General features: G+C 49.0%; 1 protein-coding gene across 2 annotated transcripts in view; it reads left to right on the top strand.

Annotated features, from left to right (window-relative positions):
- Positions 1–27,027, top strand: part of SCNN1B (sodium channel epithelial 1 subunit beta) — a 56,039-nt gene that overhangs the window by 8,020 nt on the left and 20,992 nt on the right. The window contains exon 2 of one of the 2 annotated variants that reach the window (XM_036105235.2): positions 26,440–26,758. In XM_036105235.2, coding sequence (XP_035961128.1) covers positions 26,448–26,758 — 311 coding nt within the window. In that variant the 5' untranslated portion in view covers positions 26,440–26,447. Of the gene's footprint in view, positions 1–26,302; positions 26,759–27,027 lie in introns of those variants that run through there. The other variant, XM_036105238.2, reaches the window with a different exon arrangement.

Genomic DNA, 27,027 nt, shown 5'->3' with positions numbered 1-27,027 from the left:
AGATGGGGGGTGAGGGGAGCGTGTAAAATGTTTAGACATGTGCTTGGCACCGCGGGGTGCTCCCTAATGGAAGGAGGCGCCGCGTACTGGGCCAGGGGAGTCCTGGTTTACGGCAGGCTGCTTGGGGAGACAATTCCTGTCCTCAAAGGTCCTCAAAGCATGACCATCAAGGTTTACCCAGAGTCCTCAAGGGGCAGTTTGTCTAAGGGTTGAGTTTGGGAATCAGACAGTTCGTCGTTGGAGCTGGGCTCTGTGTGACCTTGGGCTTGATACTTAGCCTCTGAGCCCCAGTACTGGCCTGTGGACTGGGGACACTCCCGCGAGGGCTCTCTGCAACTAAGTGCACAGCACCTTAGCTCAGGGCCAGCAGGTCCCAGCTCCACTCTTCTCACTTCTCACTGCTCCAGTGAACTCCAGAAAGGCTGCGCCGTTCTCCCCAGCTTCGAGAATGGAGGAGGGTGGGGCCACGGGAGGAGAGGCCGGCCCTGAGAGGCCAGGAGGAACACCTTCCCCTGCAGAACTCAGGGAAAGTTGAAAGATCAGAATCTGGGCCTGGCTGTGTGTGTCCAGGGAGGGGTGAGGTTCAAGTGGAGAGCAGACTGGTTGGTTGCAACTCGCAGGCTGAGGAACAGGAGCTGGTCTGATGCCTCTGACACTAGAGGACACGGTGGCAGCCCAGCCACGGGATGACGGGCCCAGTGAGCAGGTCTCCACCCCACCCCGCCCCCCAGTACCCATACAGAAGGCAGAACCTGGAGGGTAGGGTGGTGGTTGGGGGGCAGGGGAAACAACATCTCCCGGCATTTAGGGGGTGTTTCCTGAATGCTACAACACTCGTCCACAGGGATTTAAACTTCTAGAAGGCAAGGTTTTGTCTGTTTTCTTCACTGCTTTGCCACTGCAGCAATGGGCCATGAATTGGACCGACAGCGCTGAGCGAGCCACGTCTCCCAGCCCCCAGGAAGCCCTTTGATCCTTCCTCTGAGACTCCCTCTCCATCCTCATTTGGACTCCTGAACTCCCACTGGGGCCCACCATTGGCTGGACGGGTGGGGCTGACTTCTTGTTGGATCTTATGACCTAGTTGGCTGAAAACCCCAGCCTAAAGACCTCTCCCCAAGGCCAGACAGCTCCCCAAAGCTTGTCGTTCCCTCGAGGAGGTGTGGCCACCCCATCAGGAAACCGTGTTGCTTTGCTTGCCTTACACATGGGGATGAACTGGCTTCAGTTTCTCTTCCAACGTGTGATACGGTTCCTCAAATAAACGCTGTTGAGGCCCATGTGACTTTCTTCTCTACAGTAATAATAATAAAAATGGACAGTGTTTTTTAAGTGTGCCTTCCATGCCAGGCTCATGCATTATTTCACAGAATTCTTTGAGCAGCCATAAAGGGTAGGTACGCATATTCTTCCCATTTGACCCCTGGAGACCCTGAGCTCTCTCACTGCATGATCTCCTTGTATCTTTCCCACAATCCGGTGAAACAGGAGGTGTCATTGTCTGCATTTTGCAGAAAAAAAATAAGGGCTCAGAGAGGTTAAGTAACTTGCCCAAGGTCACACAGAACTAGCAAATGGTGGGGCCGGGATTCAAACCCAAGCAAACGATCTGACCACAGAGCCCACTCTGCTCTCCCCATCCCGCCTCTTCCGGGCTTCCAGGTGTTATTTGAGAAGTGGGTGCGGAGGAGGAGTGGAAATTTTTACTCCATGACTTGGTTCTTGAAGCCCTTGGCTCACCTGCAGCCCAGTGTAAGGTTTCAGCCGTTTCCTTCCTAGGAACTGTCCTGGGTCACCGTGCGGGTAAGGATTCAAATCTCCCCCAACAGAGAGAGGCTGCCCAGAGCCCAGCTTGCGTGTGTCTGTGACTCTTGGGACAGCAGCCCCTCACCTTCCTGGGTACCCGATTCGTAGCCTCTAAATTTCCCTGGAGGCCTAGCTTCCTCCTGCCCAGGGGCTGGGCCTGCCTCTCAACAACTCAATTCCAAAACTTGGACCCAAGGCCCAGAAGACCACGCTGGATTTTAGAGATTGGCAGGAAATGAAGACTTAGCTGGAAACGGCCAAGGGCCCTTTCCCTCTTTCTTGTCTTTGATTCATGCCTTTCACCTAGTGTTTGAGGAGGAAGGTGTTCACCTCACAAACTCCAGTGCAGTGGGACCCACTTTGTGGATCCAGGGCACGGGTGCCCAGCTGACCCAGCACTTACAGGGCGCTGACATAGGACAGGCACAGCGAGCCACGTTTGGCCTGACTTGGCTCCTATAATCTGCACAGTACCCCTATCCAGTAGGTATATCATTGCCATCCCCACCATTGTCATTGCTATCATCGCCTCCTTCATCGTCATCCCTGCCCCATCATCACCTTCATCGCTGTCATCATCACCTTCACCATCATCATCCCCATCATCATCACCTTCATCATCACATCATCCCATCATCATCACCTTCATCACCATCATCACCTTCCTCACCACCATCACCATGATAATCATCCCCATCATCTCCATCATCACCTTCAACACCTTCATGACGATCATCATCACATCATCACCATCATCATCATCCCCATCATCACCATCATCACCAGCAGCAACATCATGGTCACCCGCCTGGCCTCCCAGACCCAAGACCCAACATGCAGATGGGGAAACAGACCCAGAAGACATGACACATCCATCTCCTAGAAAGATGGTTAAGAGTTTGGGCTCCAAAGTCCGAAAGACCCAGATTTGATTCCTAGTTCTGACACTTTCTAGTTGTGTGGCTTTGAGCCAGTGATCTAACCTCCCTGAACCTGAGTCCTTGTCTGTAAAATGAGGGTGATCACAGTTCCTGCCTCGTGGACTTATGATGAAGATCACATGAGCTGGTGCAGGTAAACCCTGGCACAGGGCCTGGCTCAGATCATAAAAGCAAAGCAAACATAGGGAGATACTCTGGTAAGAGGAGAGCCTGAGTGTTTGGTTAGGAGTTGCCAGCAGCCTGGATGGTGAGGGGCAGGTGCTGCCCAGCGTGAGAACGGGCGCCGGGGGGCCAGTTCAGGGCAACCTGGAGGCAGGGCTGGAGGAGGATGGAGGAAGGAGTCCCAGGAGGAACCAGCCACTTCCTGCTTCTGACCCAAAGCCTTCCCCAGAGCTGCCAGCCTGGCCCCTACCATCATGGTGGCATAGCCTGCTGGGCCCTAATCCCTTTTTGATGATATAGTTCCAGACAGCAGTAAGAGTGAGCATCCAAGGTCAGTCCTATGCCAAGCAACCGTGAGCATTTCCAAGGCTGCTGTGAACAGCTAGGTGGGCTGTGTGCTCCACAACTCCACGGGTATCATTCACATAGACTACACTGTGATTGATGCCACCTAGAGTTGTGCAGTACACAACCTGCACAGCTGTATGGGGCAGCTTTCTGAGCCTCCTTCTTCCTGGAGAGGGTGCAGAATCTCTCTTGGGTGCCCCAGGTCTGGCTGCAATTCAAGGCAAAGAAGATTGAGTGGTGTCTAGATGCCAGTTGAGAGACAGAGAGACCAGCTGTGCTACCTAAAGCTTGTCCTTGAGAAGACGGTGTCTGGCATTGTGGTGACTGGTGATAGTGATGGATTATTGATTGTCCTTAACGTAGATTATTGAGAGCCCGTAAAGCAAAGTGGTTATGAAAGCAGGCTCTGGAGTCAGACGGACATGGGCTCAGTTCTGCTCTACTTCTCTTGCTGTGTGACTTTGGGTGAATCGTCTGACCTCCTCTGTGTCTCAGTCTCCTCATCTAGAAAACAGGTATATAAAAAATAAAAATAAAAAATGGGTATCTAACAACATACACGGGCATGTACTTGTTCTCTGGCACAGAGTTGCTGTGTGGACACGAGGTGAGGCAGGCCAACTCTCCGCATGGTGCCTGCCATGCACTTAAGTTGGTCACTACATGTTAAAACTCAATGATGGCACCAGTCCGGAGGGTGGGGCTCGGAGTCGCCCACTGGAAGGCAGCGCCCTGAAATCCTGCCAGGGTGCTGAAGGATTGGGGGCCCGATCTGAAGTCTGTGGCCCAGAGCCAGATCAAGCAATACTTGCTGGGGCCCTGTCAACACAACCTTTTCATAATCAAGTGCTACTAAGGTTGCAGAGATTGTGTAGGGGAGATGGTGTGGGAAAATACAGGGAAGGAGAAGGCCTGCACTCCTGGCCTTCATGCCCTCCATTCATTCCTCTAGCCCAGGGGCCAGCAAACTATGGCCCCAAGACCAGGCTCGGCCCACCATCTGTCTCTGTGCAGCCCGTGAGCTAAGAGCAGTTTTTCTGTGGTGGGAAAAACCAAGAGAGGGGCACCTGGGTGGCTCAGTCGGTTAAGTGGCTGACTTGTGATTTCGGCTTGGGTCATGATCTCAGGGTCGTGGGATCGAGCTCTGCATTGGGCTCCACGCTCAGCGGGGAGTCTGCCTGTTTCTCTCCCTCTGCTCCCCCCACTGCTCACCCGCTCTCTCTCTCTCTCAAATAAATAAATAAAATCTTTAAAAAAGAAAAAAAATCGAGAAAAGTAATATTCCATTAACGTGCAAATTAAATGAAATTGAAAATGCAGCGTTCATAAATAAAGTGCTGTTGAAACACAGCCACGCTCAACCATTTCCTCTCAGCTCTGGCTGCTTTTGCATTATCATGGCTGCACAAGGTAGTCGTGACGGACCTCAGAGCTTGAGCTAGTACCGTCTGGCCCTTTACTGAAAAAGTTTGCACACACCAGCTGAACCCTGACGGTTCTCAAACTCTGCTGCGCATTGGAATTACCTGGGAGCTTTTTAAAAGCACCGGGCTCATGCCCCAGCCCAAATCCATCGGGCTGTCTGAGGGTGGGAGTCAGGTGTCAGCATTTCTCAAAGATCTACAAGTGATTCTGTTATGGCAGCGCACGGCACTTTTCCTACCCCGAGGCCTGTGAGGATGTTTGCAAGCTGGTGCACCATGGGTCTTATGTTGTGTGACCCACACAGTAATTTTTAATTTTCTTTTTTTTTTTTTTTTTAAAGATTTTTTATTTATTTATTTGAGAGAGAGAGAATGAGAGAGAGCAAGCACATGAGAGGGGGGAGGGTCAGAGGGAGAAGCAGACTCCCTGCCGAGCAGGGAGCCCGATGCGGGACTCGATCCAGGGACTCCAGGATCATGACCTGAGCCGAAGGCAGTCGCTTAACCAACTGAGCCACCCAGGCGCCCCAACACACAGTAATTTTTAAATTAGAATATTTCACTTTGGCATCTGGGTTTCCAGATGCTCTTGGAAAATGGGAAGATCTGGGCCTCCTGAGTTCACACTTCCCAATGGCAATAATCAGCTGGATCTGATATGGCTTCATTTTTTGGTGCGTCGCCTGGTTGGCCCCCGAAAGCATTTGAGTATGAGACTCCCTGACTTACCGGTAGAGAACCCTAGGCCAGCACATCTTGAATTTTAACATGCACATGTGTGCCCTGGGGTCTTGGCAAGTGCAGATTCTGATCCAGTATGGCAAGTGGGGCTGGGATGTTGTGTCTCTAACAAGCTGCTAGAGGATGCTGATCTGGGGTCCTGGTGTCGTACTTTGAGTAGTAGGCTGAAGGCCTTCATTCTCAAACTTTAGCGTGGCCCAGAGTCTCCTGGGCAACTGTTTAAACCCAGAGTTTCTGATTCAGGAGATCTGGGGTAGGACCTGAGGACTTGCCTTTCTAACCAGTTCCCAGGTGATTTGGCTGCGGCTGGTCTGGGACCAGACTCTGGGAATCATTGTTCTCAGCTGTGCACTGCAGGCGTGATCCATTGGCTCTCACCTGGGGTGAGGGTGCTCTGAGGTCCCCCAGATGGCCAAATGTTTGTTCCCTCTGAGGTCAAATTCCTTGACACTCAGCTGTTGCCAAGGGAATAAGGTCTTTATTGACTTCTTTAGTCAGTTGTTCCGTTGACCAGACCCAAGCGGCTTCCTCAAGTTCAGACCCACTATTTAAAGACGTAGCGGGGGACCTGGAGACAGGAGAACTTTCTGTCCGTGTGTTGCAAACCTCTTCCCCATTCCAAGGGGTTCCGATCTGTGCATCTTACCAGAAAGGTCACCTTCAGGGAGGTCTTGCATTAGATACCATGGGGGTGGGGTATGCCCTGCTCAAGCAGATCGGAGCCCCAGATGTGGGGATTTCGGGGGCCCAGGCCTTCAGCTCCAGGCCTCTAGCCCCAGGCTGTGGCTGCTGTCACTTCAGGGATGTGGGCAGGGCCCTCTTTCCGGTCAGGCTGGGCCCAGTGCCATTCGCCACCACTGCCTTGAACAAGAATGACCACCCGGGCCAGGGCCAGTTCCCTGAAGTCCTTGAACTTGAGAGGGCAGGCAGCCAGATCTGGATGGGTGAGCTTAAGAAGATGAGATTATGAATTATTTCACTCGCTTCCTGGACCCTCGAGAGCAGGGACTCACTGACTTCAGGAGCTCTTTTCTTCCAGAAGCCAGAAACCCCTGCCTGCTGTCAGGCCCAAGCAGAGCCTTCAAGTCCCACTGGACAGGACAGCACCCAGAGCGGCCCCTGCAGGGGGCAGGCACACTGGGGAGCCTCGGACAGCCTTTGTGCAAACTCTAGCTCTCCACTCACCAGCTGGGCAGCCTGGGGCAGTCGGCCGTGCTATGGATGCTGCGATTCCTTGCAGGATGGACTCGGGGATTAAAGGAGAAGATGTGGGTAAAGCCCCGTGACCGTTCCTGGCACATGTTAGGTGCTCAACCAACGGGAGTCTCTATCATCAGCATAATAGTAGATATCAGTTGTGATCATTTAGTTATGTAAACCGCTCTGCCACGGTCTCCCTCCCATTTTCCTGCAGCCTGGCAGACAGAACCTTGTTTATGCTCAAAAAAAAAAAAAAAAAAAGAGCACACATTTGGCAGCAACTGTATTCATTTTTATATTCAATTCCTATTTAAGTGCCTTCTGTGTGTGGCCATGGTTCCAGGTCAGCGCTGTCCAGCATAAATATAACTCAAGCCACAAATCTGAGCCACATAAGCAACTTAAAATTTTCCTGAGAGTCCTACTTTTTTAAAAAAGAAAAAAGACACGGGTGAAATTAATTTCAGTAATATGTTTTACCAAGCCCATATATTCAAAGTATTATCAACTAATGAGATTTTTAATTTTTATAATTTTTTTCAAGATTTTATTTATTTATTTGACACAGAGAGAGAGAAAGGGAGAGAGGCAGAGGCAGAGGGAGAAGCAGACTCCCCGCGGAGCAGGAAGCCCAATGCGGGACTCAGTCCCAGGACCCTGGGACCATGACCTGAGCCGAATGCAGATGCTTAACCGACTGAGCCACCCAGGCGCCCCAGTAATGAGATTTTTAAAATATTCAACACATCATTTAAAAATTTTTAATTGTGCTAAAAACATAGAACATGAAATTTACCCTCTTAACCATCTCTAAGGGTATGTTACAGTGGTGTGAAGTACATTCATGTTGTGCAGCCCACCTCGAGAGCTCTTTTTATCTCGCAGAATATTAATGTTTTATGTCTCTGTTTTTCATATGATTTCTTAGAAATCTGAATTGGCTTTTTTTACACCAAGAGCACATCTCCACTGGACTAGCAGAGTTCCCAGCACCCCCCAGTTGCCAGGTGTGGCAGCAGCTTCCATACTGGACAGAGCAGCTCCGTTACTGGGGTGACAAGACTGCAAATGAGGGAGGTGCAGGGTGCACCCACAGGGAGTTTAAAACTCCAGTGATCGGAGACAGACACGAAATGAATGACTAGATTAGATAGTCTTCAAGGGCATCCGGTTCTACAGAGAAAGTAAATAGGGCCGGGGGCTGGAGTACTCTGGGGGGGTGGGGTTGGGGGTCAGGTCACCCCTGAGAGGTGGCATTGGAGCTGAGGCTTCAAAGAAGAAGCTAGCCAGGGCCCCTGGGTGGCTCAGTCAGTTAAGCGTCTGCCTTCGGCTCAGGTCATGATCTCAGGGTCCTGGGATCAAGCCCCACGTTCGGCTCCCTGCTCATCGGGGAGCCTGCTTCTCCCTCTCCCCCTGCCTGCCTCTCTGCCTACTTGTGCTCTCTATCTCTCTGTCAAATAAGTAAATAAAATCTTTAAAAAAAAAAAAAAGAAGAAGAAGAAGAAGCTAGCCCTATGAGGCTAGATCTAGGGTGACAGTCCTCAACTCTGCCTGTGTATCAGACACTGGGCAATTTTTAAAAAATGCAGAGCCAGAGTCACTGTGGGTGAGGCCCTGGCATGGATGTCTTCTAAGAGCTTGCCGAATGACCCCAAGGCATGGCCGGCTTTTCTGTTGCACTCAGTAGGAGCAGTAAGTGCAAAGGCCCTGAGGTGGAATGAGCAGAAGTGAGGACGGGAGAGAGGGGTAGGAGGTGAGTCTGGAGGGGGCAGGGGCCAGGCTCGCTGGCCCTTGAATCCATGGTAAGAAGTTTGGGTTTTATTCTAAATGTGACAGGAAGCCATTGCTAGGCTGGTAGAAGGAAAACTTCAAGGTCTTTTTGCCAAAATTGCTGGACACTCACATTTGTCTCTGTCTAAAAAAAAAAAAAAAGTTTAAGGTACCACAGTACCACCTATTGCCCTTCACCTGGAAAGAAGGATTTCTAAAGCATCCCTTGGTTGGGGAAGAAAAGACTAGCTTCACCCCTAAGCATAAGTCATTCCTACTTGGGGGCAGCGGGAAGGACTCACGGATCTGGTCATCCCCAGTCCCAGATTCAGGAGGGGATCTGCCATTATGCTCACTTCTCACCCCTACCACCCTCATGCCACTGGTTACTTCTCTTTTTACTTCTCTTTTATTGGTCTGTTAGGGCTGCTCTTATAGGTCTGTTTACTGCTCTTTTATTGGTCTGTTAGGGATATATTGTCTGTGACAAAATACCACAGATTTTGTGGCTTAAACAACAAAAAATTATTTTCCCATGGTTTTGGAGGCTGGAAGTCCAAAATCAAGGTGTCGACAGGGTTGGTTTCCCGGAAGCCTTGGCTGGCAGATGACCACCTTCTCTTTGTGTCCCCACATGGTCTTTCCTCTGGGAGTGAACATCCCTGGTGTTTCTTGGGGTGTCCAAATAAGGAGGCCAGTCAGATTGGCTTAGGGCCCGCCCTCCTGACTTCATTTTAACTTCACTGCTTCCTTAGAGACCATATCTCCAAATACAGTTGCAAGCTGAGGTACTGGGGGTTAGGGCTTCGACATACGAGAACACAGTTCAGCCCATAACATAGCTCCAAGTGGCAGGTGGACAGAGGGGGACCAGGTGCTTCCCACCTCATCCCTTCACCTACAAGCAATGGTGATATCTGGAATGTTTAGGCGAAAGTCACCTTCTTTTTTTTTTTTTTTTTTTTTTTAATTTAAATTTTTTTATTGTTATGTTAATCCCCATACATTACATCATTAGTTTTAGATATAGTGTTCCATGATTCATTGTTTGTGCATAACACCCAGTGCTCCATGCAGAACGTGCCCTCCTCAATACCCATCACCAGGCTAACCCATCCTCCCAACCCCCTCCCCTCTAGAACCCTCAGTTTGTTTTTCAGAGTCCATTGTCTCTCATGGTTCTTCTCCCCCTCCGCGAAAGTCACCTTCTAATTGGAAAGCTCTCCAGCCATAAACAACCAGGGCAACCAAGGCAACTCAACCAGGGTGTAGCAGCTGATTATCAACCCTGCCCCCCAGCCCTGGAGTCCAGACATATTTACTGAGCACCCACTGTACGCAAAGTTCCAAGTTCATGGGGAAATCTGTCCGGGTACCTCCCCACTCAGTAGGATAGATTAGAGAGGGGTGTACAGAGCCATGATATGAGGCAGATGGGACCAAATAAAATAGGAGGGGTTGGTCCACAGAAAACATTAGGTTATGGAGGAGGGAAGATGCCTTCCACTCAGTGAGGAACAGGACACTTCTTGGAAGGCGAGGCAATAGAGCTGGGTCTGGGGGAAAGGCACTCCAGGGGAGAAGCAGCATGAGTAAGCGTGTGCTGATGGGAATATGCGGAGTATCCGTGGCATTCAGTGAGTGGTCCTACTGGACGTGGGTATGAGAGGCTTGCTTGCAGACACTCATCCCTCTCCAGGTGCCAGACCCTCTGCAAGGGGTTTCATATTTACAATTTAGTCTCCACCCCAGACCCAATGATGTAGGTATTATTCTCCCTTGTTTTACAGATGGGAAAGTCGGGGCACAGAGAGGAGAAGTCAATTCCACAGGGTCCCACAGCGAGAAAGTGACAGAGCTGGGATTCGAACCCAGGCTCTTGACCACTACCCCATGTTGAAGGAAAGTGAGAGAATAAAAGGAAACATGTAGGTTGGGGCCATATCATAAGGCATCTTCAAAGCCGGCGGAGGGTTTAGGCTTCCTTCTGCAGACACCTGGAGCCCTTGAAAGTTTCTGACAGGAATGTGAGACAGGCAGCTGAGCGTCCGGGAAGTGCAGTCCTGAAAGGGAATCATTCATTTACCGAGCCAGGGAAACTCCCCTTCCAGCAGCTGTCCTTTCTAAAGCTGCCTTGCAGATAAGAATGTAACTTTAGCAGCCACCCCCATGTTTTCATCTTTCTTTCCCCTCATAATAGCCAACATTTAGTCAACGCTATACCAAGGACTTTACAAGCATCTCATTGTAATCCCCACTGAAAATAAAAGCCCGGTGAGGGCAACGCTCCTTCTGGCCCCATTTACAGATGAGACAACAGAGGCTCAGACAGGTGATAGGATGGGTCCAAGACACCACCCAAGTCCAAGGCGGGCTCACTCCAAAGCCCACCATTTTGATAATGGTAGAATAATTTGTGTGTCCCAATGGGAACCAGAGAGAGAGGCTATAGAGCGGGACCTACTATGTGAGCTTCAAAATATTATCAGGTTGACGTTACTTTTTGGACTCTAGTCGGGAACACTGCATTTTATTCCCAGTGGAATAAGGAACCCCCCACCTCCACCTCTACCCCCCCCACCCCTGGCGTCTTCCAGGGCTGGGTGGAGACTGCCCACTCCAAGTTGCCTCCAGCCTTGTCAGGGAGAGAAGTAGGGAGCACATGAAACTGACCACATTCTTCCCTGCTGGCTGTCAACACACACCACCCACCCTGGGCAAGTGGCCACCTGCTTGGCTGTGGAGGGGCGGGGCCGTGGGCTCGTGGCCTCACCATTGGCACCCCCAAGTCATCTGCCCCTTAGGACGAGGTGACACAGCTCCTGGCAGCGGGCCTGGTGGGCGAGGTGTTTTCTCATGTAACTGTGATCGTACAGGATAAAGGCTGGTGTAGCCAAGTCCTCAACAATAAGGAAAGCAAACATAGCATTAAGACTCTGTCAACAAGAGTTTGGAAGACAGGAGCCATCCAGGATATACAAGTTCGGAGGCTGCCACCTCCTCTAAAACCCATCTTTGGCTCACCCCCTCCCCAGGAGGAAAGGGAAGGTCCTCCTGCAGAAATAGTGGAGGAAATGGTCAGGCTGCCAGAGACCCCAGGCAGATTTTCCTAGTGCATAGAACAGCCCTCCCTTTGGGGTTTATTCAATATTCTTGAATTAAAAAAAAATGCGGGTGCCTGGGTGGCTCAGTCATTAAGCATCTGCCTTTGGCTCAGGTCATGATCCTGGGGTCCTGGGATCGAGCCCCGCATCGGTTAAGTGTCTGCCTTTGGCTCAGGTCACGATCCCAGGGTCCTGGGATCGAGCCCCGCATCGGGCTCCTTGCTCAGTGGGGAGGCTGCTTCTCCCTCTCCCCCTGCCGCTCCCCCTGCTTGTGCTCTCTCTCTGTCAAATGAATAAACGAAATCTTAAAAAAGGGGGGCATTCAAAAAGAAAGAGGGTTTTTCTGGCAGCTGTAGCTTGGTCTACTGTCTGGAGCTTGTGGTCTTCTGGCTGGGATGGCAGGACAAGCCGGGATGGGTAGAGAAACCTACAGAACGGGTTTTGTAAGAACACCCACCGCCTTGCACCTTGCCCTGCAGCTGGGGGGTTGTCTTTGGGTTGCAAATGGTGAGGTATTTTATCTAATCTGGCGAATTTCTGAGGCAAGGGAGGATCCTTGCTGAGTCTGTCTCCCTGTGCAGTGTGGCATGTGGAGATGGTTTTCAGATGGTGTGCAGACAAACATCTTTCATCTCATCAGTAATTGTTTATGTTGAGGTGTATTAGAAAACATATATAATTAGTGACATCGAACCTGTGATTTTGTGGACACTCTGTCTTAGGAAAGCTAAAGTAGGTGTTTAAGTAAAAACAAGAGTGAGTCAACATAAAAAAAGATGGTACCCAGATACAGCGCACATCATGAAGGCGGCACTCAACGCTTGAGCCCTTGTGCTTTGAGCACATCCCGGGAACAGAGAGCCAGCCAGCCTTCCTCAGGTCCAGTTCTTGACCTGCCTTTGCTACCAGAGGCTCCTGTCTTCAGAGGCAAGCTTTGCAGAGCCTCTTCACTCCTCCAGTGTAAGCTGGTTGAGAACCTGGGAGGTACTGGAAACAAACAGCACAGATGCATCATCCGAGTTCCTAAAGCCCGCAAGCTGGTCTGGTCTGGTCACTTTGGAACGTGGAAGTCCTGTCCTGCAACCTCATGGTAACTGCCCCTGATGGTTTTGCCATCCGCACCATAAGCCGAGCGTTTATTTTTGAAGTGAGATTTTTAAATGAATCTGTGTATCAGAGATTTTCTTCAGACTTCTCATTATCACGTTGGCATGTGAAGGGGTCCCAGGGGTCTCCCGACCATTGTTTACAATCCTATTTATGTATGAGGGAGTCTTTTTTAAAAAAATGGAATGGTTCTAGGCTTTTGACTCTAAGCTCTTGGCCGGAGCTGGTAAAGGGGACTCTAGGGAGGTGGGTGACGGATGGTCACCAAGAAGAAGGTCCCCAGGTCTGTGCCCTCAGGATGTACTGAAGTTCAAGGTTCCTCATCCTTGGGGCCATTTTCCTGTGATCTTGATAACTTTCACCGTCAGAAAAATGAGTTCCCATATCGTTTGCATATCACCACCAAAAGTGGAATGCCATTTGTCTGGTTGGCATCACGTGGCACACGTTTACTTAATGGCTGCCATTTTCTTTCCATATTTGGAAAGTAATCATATCTTTTTCACTTGCACAGGCCTTTGAAAGAATAGAAGCTCGTAAGAGCTGGTGCATGTAAGTTGCTGTGAACCAGGCACGGTTCTAGGCACCCTCGGAGGTAGATGTCATAGTGTCCCCGGTATTCAGGTGAGGAAAGGGAAGCACAGACACGCCATGTAGCCTGCCCAAGGTCGTACACCACAGCCGGACTCAGACCCAAAGCTTGGCTCCAGCGCCTGTGTCCTGAGCCAGCAACCGGTCCAATCATCCCAGGTCCGCCGATGGTGGGGGAGGAAGGCAGGTGTAAGCAGCCGCTCTCGGGGCCCCGGATGCCTTGTCACCACCGAGAGCATCCGTCCACCATGAGTGTGGACAAAGCGTTTCCTCCCAAATGCCTCTTTCTTTTAGAGGCTGTGATTGCTTTTCGTGTGGTGCCTGCGAAGCACGGGCGTGCGGTGTGTGAGCTCTGAGCAGTGGCGTCTTCAAGGCTCCCGGCCTCCACGGAGCTGGCCGGGGTGGGGGGCGCGGGGAGGACCTCAGTGAGGGCTTCGGGTCTGGAGACCAGACCTGGTTTTCCAAGGACTCAGCTCCCTGCAAGGCGTGGCCCGTGTTCTGCACCAGCAGCAGCTCGGAGCACTTATCTGACGCCATGACTCATCTTTCATCCCAGGACCAGCCAGACTGGCACAGCAAGGCCGTTGGGAGCTGGGGGGGCGGGGAACAGGATGGAGCCTGGTGTAGGGTTAGGGTGGAGATGGCGGCAGGCCCTTGCCCCACACGCTTTGCCCGCCCCCCACCCGCCCCCCCCCAGCGCTTGCTTCCGTCCAGGGTCACTGCTCTGTTCTGAGCTCTCCTGGGCTGTGTTCGGTGCCCGCAACATTGGCCCATTGGGCTCCTCCCCTTTCCCAACACCCCAGATCACAAGGTTCGTGTCCTAATTGGTCTCTTCAGGAAAGATGGTTTCATTTTGCTTGGGGACCCAGGGAGAGTACTGGCACCTGAGTCATCTGCAGGACACACATCCCAGAAGGTGTGGGGAGGAGAGTGCACGGGGTGGGTCTCCTGTCCCCCAGCTTGACGCAGCCGGCCTTCCGCGGGGAGCCCCAGCCTCAGCCCCAAGATCGCTCAGAATTAGCAAGCCAGGAGGGATGCTGTGTTCCAGGTCTGGCTTTGGCCTCTCCGCCTGCATCCTTGTGGGCAGGCACTGGCCGCGTGGAGGGTTGGGATAATCTACACCACCACGAGGTCTGCGTTAAGCAAGGGGCTTCATGGGGAAACCCACAAGGCCAAAGTCACCAGAGCAGAGATGTTTTTGATCTGTGAGGCTCCCCGCCCTCCTGCAGGGTGGCATGCTGGGGCGGGTGGCCAGGGTGCCTGCCGAGGTAGGGAGGGCTCCAGTCCAGGGGAGGGACTCCCAGCCCCCTGGGTCTTCCTTCACACGGGACAGGTGTGGAACGTGGCCTTGTCAGGGGCCGTGTGCATGGCTGCAGGTGCTGGCCAGGCTGGCTTTAGGTGCAGCTGTTTACCGAAGTTGTCTAGAAAGCTAGTTGCCAGCCGTGGGGACCGTGGGGACCACTAGAGATCCGGGGATCACGGGATTTCTCTTGGGTGAATACCCAGGGTCATTTTGAATAATTCTGCTCCTTAAAATAACAATGATAATGATAGTAATTGCAGTCAGCATGTTTCAAGACTTACTCTGCGCCAGGTACTTTGTGCAAAGTGCTTCCCATGCATTATCTCATGGAATCCTGACAATAACCTAGTAGGCACAGGTACTGTTATCCCCATTTTACAGATGAGAAAATTAAGTCTTGGAGGGCCAACTATTATTGTCATGGATCGAGGCCCTCCCCTGAGGAGACAGCAGAACCAGGCCCTAGCTGGGGTCTGACTGCCCTAACATAGGCCAAACCCTATGCCATCCACCCCCTGATGGGAACCTAAGTCACTTCTGGGTCCTTAATATCCAGCGTTTGCTGGCCTGCCCAGGGCTGTGGGATGCGCTTATCTGTGCCACGGATGGGGATTCCTCACAGCCCTTTGAGGGTGCTCCCTGTCACGTGGAATCCATCGCCCCACCACAGAGTGAATCTGTGGGATACCTACCAACATGCCCCCATGTCACCCCCAGACGCCACCCCACAATGTGGTGCAGGGACCCCTGCCTTGCCTCCACGGCCCCCATGGTGGAGTGGTTTGCACCCCACCCACTCCCCAGCAACCTGTCACTGGGCCTGTGAGGTCGTTTCCAGTTTGGGGGGATTACAGGGTTGCAGTCACCATCCTTACAGCGCGCACACACACACACACACGCGTGAGCACACGCGTACCCACACATTGCAAGCACGCACGCCTACATGCGCCAAGAGTAGAACCACTGGGTCCCGGCTGTCACATTTTAAATGTACTAGAGACTACCAAATACTCTCCGAATGACTACACCAACTCAAACCCCAGCGGCGTGCAAAGGTGTGCTTTTCCCCAAAGCTTGGCCGATACACCTGGTGTTACAAAACATTTTAATCTCTGGGTATCTAATGGCTGCCGTACAGATTTTTTTTGACCGAACTCCAATCAGCATAAATTCTCAAATGTAGTTACTCTTTTTAATTTTTTGGTTCTGTCTCCTGTGGGCATGTAGGTTGTATAGAGGCAGGGATTGATTGATTTCTTTACTCTTTGTTTATTGCTACATGCTCGGCGCCTAGAACAGCCCTGATCACACAGTACGGGCTCAGTAAATATTTTTGGACTGAATAAATGAATAGATGAAACATTGACGCGATCCAAAATACAAAAGATGCAGAAGGAGTAACTCTGATTTCAAAAGCCTCCTTCCCTGCCTGTACCCCCCAGCCACCCAAGTTCCCCTTCTCGAAGGCGATTCATGTTACCGCTTTCTTCGGTAGCCTCTCCAGGATAGGCTATGTACACCCAAGTAAATGTCTCTATACTTCTATTTCCCTTCTTTTTTTTTTTTACACAAATGCACATAGGCTTTATCTACTGTTCTGCCCTCTCTTTCTCACTTAACGATGTACCTTGGGAATATTCTCTGTCTCTGATCAGCTCAAATAAGACCATCGTGTCCCCCCTCCTGAAGGGGCCACTTTCTTATCCCCTCCATCAGTCACGCTGAGTGTGACTTTATGGGAGGACCCCTAGATGCCAGGGTGCCGCAGCCTTAGGCAAATGGGGGGCATATGTACTGGCGGAGGAGGCGGCCCGCCTCATTGCTACACTGCAAACTTCCCCGACACCCACCAGAGCGGGGGCAAGAAGTCAAGTGTCCCATCAAGCCTGTTGGTAGAAGTGGCTGGAAGCCAGGCGACCTGGTTTCTATATCCAGCTCTGCCTCTGACTCACTTTGACGGTGGATAAGTCCCGCTGGCTCCAGTTACCCTCTCTGTGAAATGGGCATAATTATGCCTACTCCAACGTACTTAAAAGGAGGGCACGAGGATACGTGACGAGATGCTTCAGCCAGGTAGAAAACCACAGAGAATTTTCTAAAGGGTGATAAGCAAGATGATTTTAAGTTCCTCTTTTAAGAGGGACTCTTTTTTAAATAGCGAAATTATTTTAATAGGTATTAGGAAAATATGGCTTACACATCAAACTTATTTCCCAGATATGGCATTGCGGAGGACTCATAGTATTACTTAGGACAAGGCTGAATGTTTTTAAGCAAAAAAAGTGAGTTCTGGTGATGTTCTACATTAAGTGAATAATGATACAAGTGCTCCAGCAAGTTAGCAAAAGTTGTGAGGGTGGGATGCAAATGGCTGATGTTTGGGCAACACTGAACTAACAAGTGGGGGGAAAATAAAATCAAACTTACAAATTCTTATGTGAAACCCGTTTTAAGGATGTCTTTTTATTTAATGCAAACATATAGGACACAGTAAATCAGGTGTCAATAAACTTTTTCTGTAAAGTTAATTCTATTCTGTAGTAGTTAATAGTTTAGGTTTTGCTGGCCCCATATGTAGCCGATTCCTTTAAAAAAAAAAAAAAACCAACTCTTTAAAAACGTAAAAACCATTCTTAGCCTCAGGTTCCATACAAAAACAGGACTTGGGCTAGATTTGGAGCTGAAATTTGCAGATCCTTGCAGTAAATTAAGGAGCTAATGGAATGTAATAGCCACTAGGGCCCCCAAATACAGGTAAAACAACCTGAAGGGGACCCATGTATTAATGACTCTTATTTCTTTATTTATTTTAAGATTTTATTTATTTATTTGAGAGCAAGAGAGAGCATGAGCAGGGGGAGGGGCAGAAGGACAAACAGACTCCCTGCTGAGCAGGGAGCCTGATGTGGGGCTTGATCTCACAACCCTGAGATCATGACCTGAGGCGAAGGCAGACACTTAACTAACTGAGCCACCCAGGTGCCCCGACTCTTATTTATTAATAACATTAATGTTCTACTTACTTCCCCATTCCAGTTGTAATGAGCTCACGGATTTTTATGCATTTAATATGTTTCAATTAATTGCATTTTTTTTAAAAAGATGCTCAAATTCTCCCATCTTTGCCAGTGAGGACCCCTTCAAGGAGTCCTTTTGACCGACCCCAGTAGTCTTTGACACCTTCCTTTGCTTTCTGGGATGAGATACCCCAGGCTCAGCCCGTACATTTCCTGCACCCAAACTGGTATCTGCCACTTTTCCAAAAAGCCCTGCTTCCTTTTTCGTCGGGAATGGTATTTAGAGACCAAAATCTGGGTGCCTGGAATGCACCTAATATTTGCATTTATAAATAGAAATGATGCCCAGGGTATGTCCTGGCCCCTGGAGAGATTCCGACCGCTCCCCTAAAAAACCCTCTTCACCGTCTCCAGCTGGGTACACTGAGCCCCATCCATGACTCCAATCCTGGCCAGGTGCTCGAGAACAATGAGTCAGTCATGTTCTGGGGCTGCCTGCCCTAGTGGAGGCAGAAACATGAAAGATTTTTCAATAACCAGAGTCAAATCCATTTTCAGGCTAACCTTCAATTAACTATGAAAATCCAGCTACCCAGAACTCTTATTCCCTGATAACCTTGGGTAATTGAGGTTTTACTGCAAAAAATAAGTACAGGGGATTTTAATGAAAGCATCTGACCTACAATTTACAGGGGTCACAAAGTCAGATGTGCACATAAGCCAAAGCAGGGAATTTTAAAAAATGAGTAAGATGAGCTGAGTATAAGAAAATAGGGAATTGGGGGGGATTTGGGGTGGGCCAGGGAGCATATGCTCCATCTTAAGGGGGCGCTGCCACTATTCAGTTCAGGCAGAATGTTGCCCCATGGGGACAACTGTCAGATATTTGTGATTTTTCAAAACATAAAGAAAAGTCTAGATTTTTGGGTTCCCGGTGGCTCAGTTGGTTAAGCGACTGCCTTCAGCTCAGGTCATGATCCCAGGGTCCTGGGATCAAGCCCCACGTTGTTGGGCTCCCTGCTCAGCGCGGAGTCTGCTTCTCCCTCTGACCCTCCCCCCTCTCGTTCTCGCTTTCTCAAATAAATAAATAAAATATTTTTTAAAAAAGAAAAATTTAGATTTTTAAGATGTGAACTCTCATAATTTTGAAACCGCAATGGATTTAAGTGTTTCGTTAGAACTTTAAATATGTTATGTACAATACATTATCTCCATTTTAAATATAGTGTTTGAAAAAAATAAATATAGTGTTTGATGAGTTTTTACAAATGTATACATCCAACTAACCACCATCTCACCCAAGATAAAGAACAGTTTCATCACCTCCCAAAAGTTCCCCCATGTGCTTTTCTAATCAATCCAGAACTTACCCCAGACCCAGGGAATCACTGATCTGCTTTCTGTCCCTAGAGATTAGTATGTCTTTTCTAGGGCTTCATATAAATGGAATCAGATGGTATGTACTCTGCTATGTCTTGCTTTTTAAACTCAGCACGTTTCCTTTTTTTTTCTATCCACCCGTGTTGGTGTATGTATCAATAGTCGGTTCCTTTTTTTTGCTGAAGAGTATCCCATTGTATGGATGTGCCACAATTTATTTATTCACCTGCCGGTGGCTGTTTGTCTTGTTTCCAGTTTGGGGTTATTAATGAATAAGCCTGCTGTGAATATCTATGTACAAGTCTTTGTGTGAACATGTTTCCATTCTCTTGGATAATTAAAAGTGGAATTGATAGGTCATATGATAAGTGTCCATTTAGCTTTCTGAGAAACTGCCGAACCATACCATTTTGCAACCCAACCAGTGGGTAGGAGAGATCTAATGGCCCCACATCCTCGCTAACACTGGGAATTGTCCGTCCTTTAGGGGGTGGGAAATGGGGTCTCACTGCGGTTTTGATGTGCATTTCCCCATGACTAATGATGTTAAGCATCTTTTCATGTGCTCATGGGCCATTCATATATCTTCTTGTATGAAGCGTCTTTTCAAATCTTTTGCCCATTATTTTGTTAGGTTGGTTGTCTTCTTATTTGGTTGTAAGAATTCTTTATTCTGCATACAAATTCTTTGCAGACATATTATTACAAGTATTTTCTCCTAGTGTCCTGCTCTTCCATTTTCTTAATGGTGTGTTTTGAAGAGCGGATTTTTATTTTACTATTTTAATAAAGTACAATTTATAGGTTTCTTTTTCCTTTCATGATTCATGACTTTAGTGTCCTATCTAAAAGAGCTTTGCCTACCCTAAGATTGCACAGATTGTCTCCTACACTTCTTCTGGATGTTTTATAGTTTTAGCTCTCGTGTTTAGGTCTCTGATCCATTTCAAGTTAATTTTTGTATAATGTGGGGTAAGAGTTGAGATTCACGTTTTCTTACATGGACCTCCATTCGTTCCAGCATCTCTTGGTGAAAAGACGATCCTTTCTGCATTGAATCAGCTTGGCACTCTGTAGATCTATGTCCTTCCTCTCTCTTCTATTCCATTGATCAAGATGTCTGTCATGACACCAATATCACACTGTTCTGATTATAGTACTTTATGGTAAGTCTTGATATCAGATAGTATATGCCCTTCAACTTTGTTCTTCCTTTTCTTTTCTTTTTTTTTTTTAAAGATTTTATTTATTTATTTGACAGAGAGAGACACAGTGAGAGAGGGAACACAAGCAGGGGGAGTGGGAGAGGGAGAAGCAGGCTTCCCGCGGAGCAGGGAGCCCGACGTGGGGCTCGATCCCAGGACCCTGGGATCATGACCTGAGCCAAAGGCAGACACTTAACGACTGAGCCACCCAGGCGCCCCTGTTCTTCCTTTTCAAAACTGTTTTTTTTTTTTTTCCTATTGTGGTTCTTTTGCTTTTCCATATAAAGTGTAGAATCAGCCTGTCAATTTCTGCAAAAAGTCTATGGGATTTTGATTAGGATTGAATCAACTCCAGAGATTAATTTGGGGTTGACATCTTAACAAAACTGAGTCTTATGACCCATGAACATGGTATATCTTTCCATTTCCAATTATTTTGAGTAATATTTTTTCTTTTTCTTTTTTTTGAGAGAGGGAGAGAGAAGGGGTGGGGAGGGGCAGAGGGAGAGAGAATCGCAAGCAAGCTCCACACCCAGCTTGGAGCCCAACACTCCATCTCACAACCCTGAGATCATGACCTGAGCTGAAATCAAGAGTCGGACGCTTAACCAACTGAGCCCCTCAGGCGCCCCCTAATTTGAGTAATATATTTTTTTAAAAACCACTAAGGATGCCAAGACAATTAAATGAGGGAAAGAATAGTCGTGCTGTTGGGACAAGTGGGTATCCACATGCCAGAGAATGAATTTGAACCTACCTCACCCCATATACAAAACTTAATTCAAATTAGGGGCGCCTGGCTGGCTCAGTTGGAGGAGCTTGTGTCTCTTGATCTCCGGGTTGTGAGTTCGAGCCCCACGTTGGGTGTAGAGATTACTTAAATAAATAAAACTTTAAAAAATTAATTCAAATTGGGTCAAAGACCTAAATAGAAGAGGTAAAATTATAAAACCCTTAGAATAAATCAAAGGAATAAATCTTTGTGACCTTGGATTATGCAATGAATTCTTAGAGATGACACCAAAGCACAAGCAACCAAAGAAACAGACGAATTGGGCATCATCAAAATTAAAAAGTTTTGTGCTTTAAAGGAAGTGAAAAGATAACCCCAGAACAGAATATATTTGCAAATCCTATATCTGGTAAAGGACTTATATGGAATATATAAATAACTCTCACAACCTAATAATAAAAAGACAACCCAATTAAAATATGAGCAAAGCACCTGAATACATATTTTCCCAAAGATATATTGGCCGTACAATGGATATATTGGTCAAGAGCACGTGAAAAGATGGGCAACATCATTAGCTGTCAGGAAAATGCAAATAAAACCAGAATAAGATGCCCCTTTACTCCCACTAGTAAGGCAAGAATAATTTTTTTTTTTAATTGAATGATAACAAGCATTGGAAGAGGATGTGGAGAAACTGGAATCCTCATACACTGCTAGTGGATTTTGAAAATAGTGTAGCCACTTTGGAAAACAGTCTGTCAGTTCTTCAAAAGGTTAAACATAGAATTACCATACGATTCAGTGGGTATATCCACTCCTAGGTATGTACCCAAGAGAAATGAAAATGTATGTCCACACAAAGACTTGTACGGGATTATTTATAGCAGTACTACTCAAACTAGCCAAAAAGTTAAAGCAATACCAATGTCCATCAACTGATCAATGGATAAATAAAATGTGATATATCCCATAATATGGAACATTATTTGACAATAAAAAGAAATGAAGTACTGATCCATGCTACAAGATGGATGAACCTGGATGTCTTTTAAGAAAGACATAATGCTAAGTGAAAAAGACCAGTCACAAAAAAAACACATTAGGTATGGTTCCATTTATATGAAAGGTCCAGAAGAGGCAAATCTATAGAGACAGATCCTGGGGCTGGGAATGGTGGAGGGAGAAATGAGGAGTGACCCTAATGGATACAGAGTTTCTCTGGGCGGAGATGAAAATGCTTTAAAATTTATTGGGATGGTGGAGTAATTCTGCGAATATACTAAAATCCACCAAATTCTACACTTTAAATGCATGAGTTATCTGGTACATGAATTATAGCTCCATAAAGCTGTTATTTTTAAATGAGAATTCTAAAAATGAATACTGTGCCCACAACAAAACCACTTTTGCAAACCCAAGGCAGCTCCTAGGGCACGAGTTGCAACCTCTCATTCAGAAGGTTTGGAAGAACGGACCATAGGAAGAGCATTTATGTGTCCCCTTGTCAAGATAATAGGTAAAGACACACACCTGTGTTCCCAATTGTCCTCCCACCAAGAGACTGAGTCAAATCTCAGGACAAACTTGTCTCTGAAAGCAAGTGTGTGTTTCCTCTTTTAAGAAAGCAGAATCAGTTGTACACACCCTTCACTGTTGTATTTGAGGCCAGGAACATTTACCACCAGTGTGGGCCAAGGTGTTGACGTAGTCGGGGACTCTCCGAAGCATGACCACTGTTCCCGAGTCCATGAGTGGACTCAATCTCCCCTTGGCTTGTTTGGGTTGGTTTAAGCCTTAAGCGGAGTTAAACCTTTCTACCAAATACAGACCATCTATCACCTGGGCGGTGAAATCTGATGGGAACAACATAAAGTTGTTTGTAGCACTGACTGATTTGTACTTGGTTAATGGCCCAAGGGATCGAACGAGGTAGGAGATAAGCCGGTACTCCACCAACTTCTGTTACTCATCTACGTCTGTCGCGGTGTTTGCTGCGTGGCAGACTTGTTCACTGGATATTTTTCTTTAAGCACATTTCCCATTTTTTTTACTTAAGTGTATTTGTGAACGGAAAGCAAAGGCCAGTATCTCTTGCCATGAATAGGAGATCCCTCTTAAAAAGAAACCCAGTGAGGGCGACTGGGTGGCTCAGTCGGTTAAACACCTGCCTTTGGCTTGGGTCATGATCCTGGGGTCCTGGGATCGAGTCCCGCATCGGGCTCCCTGCTCAGCGGGGAGTCTGTTTCTCCCTCTGCCCCTCCCTCCCCCCACTCATGCTCGCTCTCTCTCTCTCCTCTCAAATAAATAAATAAAATCTTTACAAAAAAAAAAAAAACAACAACAACCCAATGAAAACAGAATGATGTGAATTCCAACTAGATACTGTTGCCTGGTAAAGTTCTGAGCCTGAGGCCTGATGGTTAATCTGGGAGATAAGCAGGAATTACATAGATGCTCAGGACCTGTCTGTACTAAACCGACTTTCTCCTTGGCTGAACCAGAATGATTAAATGAGAATGGCAAAGGAGAGACATCAGAGAGGCCCTTTGTCTGGTTATTCCGTGGCAGTTTATTGGAGCCTCATGTGCTTCTCACCTATTAGGCCTTGGGGTGCTAGACTATAAAGACAGACAAAGCCCCAGTTCTTCCCAAGTTTATAGTAGTGGATAATAATATCTAAGAATGAAATAACACACGCACCACCTTGCAGTGCCCCAATCATGGTAAACACGTAGTGCTTTGATGGTGCCCTTGGAGCTGTTATTACTATGATCACTGTCACTTTACTTTCCCAGAGCAGGGAATGGGCCGTCTAGGGAAAGATGGGAGTTGGGTTAATCTGTGAACGTCCATCTTAGAGCCATGATGGCCTGAGCAGGCACAGGGAGCTTGATTTCCATCAGCGAGCAGAGGCATTGGAGGGGAAAGCCTTTAATGCTTTGGCAAGGACGGTGGGGGATATTACTGTGTCAGAAAATTAGGTCAGCAGTGAACATGCTTGAGCAAGTTTAAGATCTCTGTTTAGATATGAAGGTCTGGCATTATCCATTTAGCTATTCTGTGGAATTCCAGGCACTGTGCTGGGCTTGTCAGGAATACCGAGCCGCTACTCTCAGAGGGCTTATGATCTCATCAGAATGAGAGGCCATAGCCAGAAGTGGGTATGACACGGGGTAGAATGAGGTGAATTTCTTTCTTTTTAAGATTCTAATGGCTGCAAATGACAGATACCCAATTTGCATCACCATAAGTAAGAAAGAAGGGTATTGATTCTTGTATCTGCTGAGTCCAGGAATAAATGGCTTCAGGAGTGGCTGGATCCAGGTGTTCAAATGTTGTCAGAAATCACTCTCTCCATCTTGTGGCCCTGCTTTCCTCTGTGTTGGCTTTAATTCTCAGGCAGTCTCCTTATTTGTGGCACCAAATACCACCAGCTTAGTAGTCTTTGTTAAAAAAGGAATCTCTGCCTCAGTTAGACTGGCATAAAGTCATAGAATTGAGTCTCAACAGTCCACACGGGGGTTAATGTGAGCACCCCTCAGACTAGGGGCAGAGCCAACCTGGCAGCTCACACCAGCTGAGACTGGGGGAGGGGCAGTTTCCCTGAGGACACACAGAGCCGGAGGGGAGAGGGGGTGAAGAACGCTGGACCAGCAGGCACTGCACTGCCCACCACAGTGCTCCCCGAAAGGGAGCGGCTCTGAGAGGAGGGTGAGGGTCCCTCCAGCCAGGGAGTCAGGACAGCTGCAAGAAGGAGGTGGCCTTTGGCCGGCCCGGGCTCCCAGCATAGAGCTGGGATGCTCCAGCAGCAGGTTCCTTCTCTGTCTCAGGAGAGGGAGGGAGGAAACAGGTACTGCCTGAGACGCCATCATGGGCCAGGCTCTGTGACACATCTCTGGGTTCCTCTTCACAAGAACCCTGTCCCCTCATGCAGGGGAGGAACAGAGTCTCAGAAAGAAGGATTAGACATTCCTCGACAACCCACAGCTAGCCCCCGATGTGTCCGGACCCACCCTCACCCCGTTCCAGCCCGTGTCTTTCCAGATGGTGGACTGGACGGCATCATGCCTCCATGCCTCCAAATCCTAACCCACGAGGTCCTGCTCACCTCTCCAGGCTCCCTCCTCCCGTGTCCCCTCCACCTGAGTGCCCCCCTCCGCTCCTCTTTCCCTAGTTAACTCTGTGTTCTTTAACTCAACTTCTCCGGGGATTCTCGGAACCGGGGTGGGGGTGGGGGGTGCCAGGCATTCATCCACACGCTACATATTTTCATTTGGTCTTCACAACAACCTCTGAGGGAGACGCATTATTATCCCCATTACAGACCAGGAAACTGGGGCACCGGGAAAGTGATTGGCTCAAAGTCACACAGGTAGAAAGTGGTGGGGCTGAGATTCAAAGCAGACATTTCACCTCCAGAGTCCTGGCTCTTCACCACCACCCTTTTAGGGTCCCACCCCTTCCTACCATGTTTCATAACTATGCATTTTGGATGGACTATTTGAAGAACATCCGCCTCGCCCGCCAATAGCTTGTAATGAAGGTAGCTGATGGGGCACCTGGGTGGCTCTGTCGATTAAGTTTTGGACTCCTGATTTCGGCTCAGGTCATGATCTCAGGGTTGTGAGATCGAGCTTCACGTTGGGCTCTGTACTGGGTGTGAAGCCTGCTTGAGATTCTCTCTCTCCCTCTCCCTCTGTCCCTCCCGCCCCCACTCACCCAAGCTCTCTCTCTCTCTAAAAAATATATTAATTAAAAATAAAATAAATAAAAATAATAAAAATAAAATAAAACATAAATAAAAGTAGCCGACATATTGGGCACTTAGTCTGAGCTAGGCACTGTATTTAGCACGTTTTGTGCATCAGGTACCTAGTTTTACCCTCTCAGCAATTCTGTAAATGAGGTACAATTATCCCCACTTTACAGATGGAGTACCTAAGGAGTTGGGAGTTTAAGTAACTTGTCCACTAGGCTAAAAATTCCCAGAGGGCAGAAACCTTGTTTGTTTTGCCCATCATTGAGTCCAGAGGGACTAATTCAGTGCCTGGCATACAGTAGGCAGTCAATAAATGCTTTCTGGTTGGTTGGATGCGTGGAGGATAGATGGCAGGAAGGGAAGGGAGGGAGAGAAGGAGGAGAGGGAGGGAAGGAGGGGAGGGAGGGACGGGGAAGGGGATAAGGAGGGAAGGGGAAGGGGGTAAGGAAGGGGAAAGAGGGAGGAGAGGGAAAGAAGAGGGGAGGGAGAGAAGGGGGAGAGGGAGGGAAAGAGGAGGAAGGGATTGGGAAGGGGGAAGGGAGGGAAAGGAGGAGAGGGGGAGGGGCACGGAAGGAAGGCGAGGGAAAGGGAGGGAAGGAGGGGAGAGAGGGATGGGGAAGAGGGTTGGGAGAGAAGGGGAAGGGGCTGGGAAGGGGAGGGAGGGGAGGGGGAGGGGGAAGGGAAGAAGAGAAAGGAGGAGAGAGCAAGCTGGGGAGGGAGGCTGGGATGGGCGGCGCCGGCTGCCTGTGTCGGGTGCCCAGGCTCTGGCCCGGACCGGGACGGGGCCGCCTGGGCCGCGGGCCGCGCGCTGGATCTGGTTGCGGGGTGTCGGGGTGTCCGCGCAGGCGCCGCGATGCACCTGAAGAAGTACCTGCGGAAGTGCCTGCACCGGCTGCAGAAGGGCCCGGGCTACACGTACAAGGAGCTGCTGGTGTGGTACTGCAACAACACCAACACCCACGGCCCCAAGCGCATCATCTGCGAGGGGCCCAAGAAGAAGGCCATGTGGTTCCTGATCACGCTGCTCTTCACCTCCCTGGTCTGCTGGCAGTGGGGCGTCTTCATCAGGACCTACCTGAGCTGGGAGGTCAGCGTGTCCCTCTCCATCGGCTTCAAGACCATGGACTTCCCCGCCGTCACCATCTGCAATGCCAGCCCCTTCCAGTAGGTGGTCCCTGGACTGCGGGGCTGGCTCTCCCCGCCTCCCTCCCTCCCTCCCTCCCTCCCTCCCTCCCTCTCTCCCGTCCCCCTTATTTCTCTCCCTCCCTCCCTGCCGCCTCTCCTACTCTCCCTCCCTCCCTTCCCTTCCCTCCCTCTCTCCATCTCTCCCCCTCCCTCTCTCTGTCCTCCCCCTCCCTCCTTCCCTCTCCCCCCTTCTCTCTCCCCCCTTCCCTTCTCTTCGTTTTCCTTTTCTTTCCTTCCATCCTCCCCTT

The sequence above is a fragment of the Halichoerus grypus genome, chromosome 6 (assembly GCF_964656455.1).
Source record: "Halichoerus grypus chromosome 6, mHalGry1.hap1.1, whole genome shotgun sequence".
NCBI classification, from domain to species: domain Eukaryota; kingdom Metazoa; phylum Chordata; class Mammalia; order Carnivora; family Phocidae; genus Halichoerus; species Halichoerus grypus.
The sequence above is the reverse complement of the archived record's forward strand: the minus strand, read 5'-3'. Positions and strand labels throughout refer to the sequence as shown.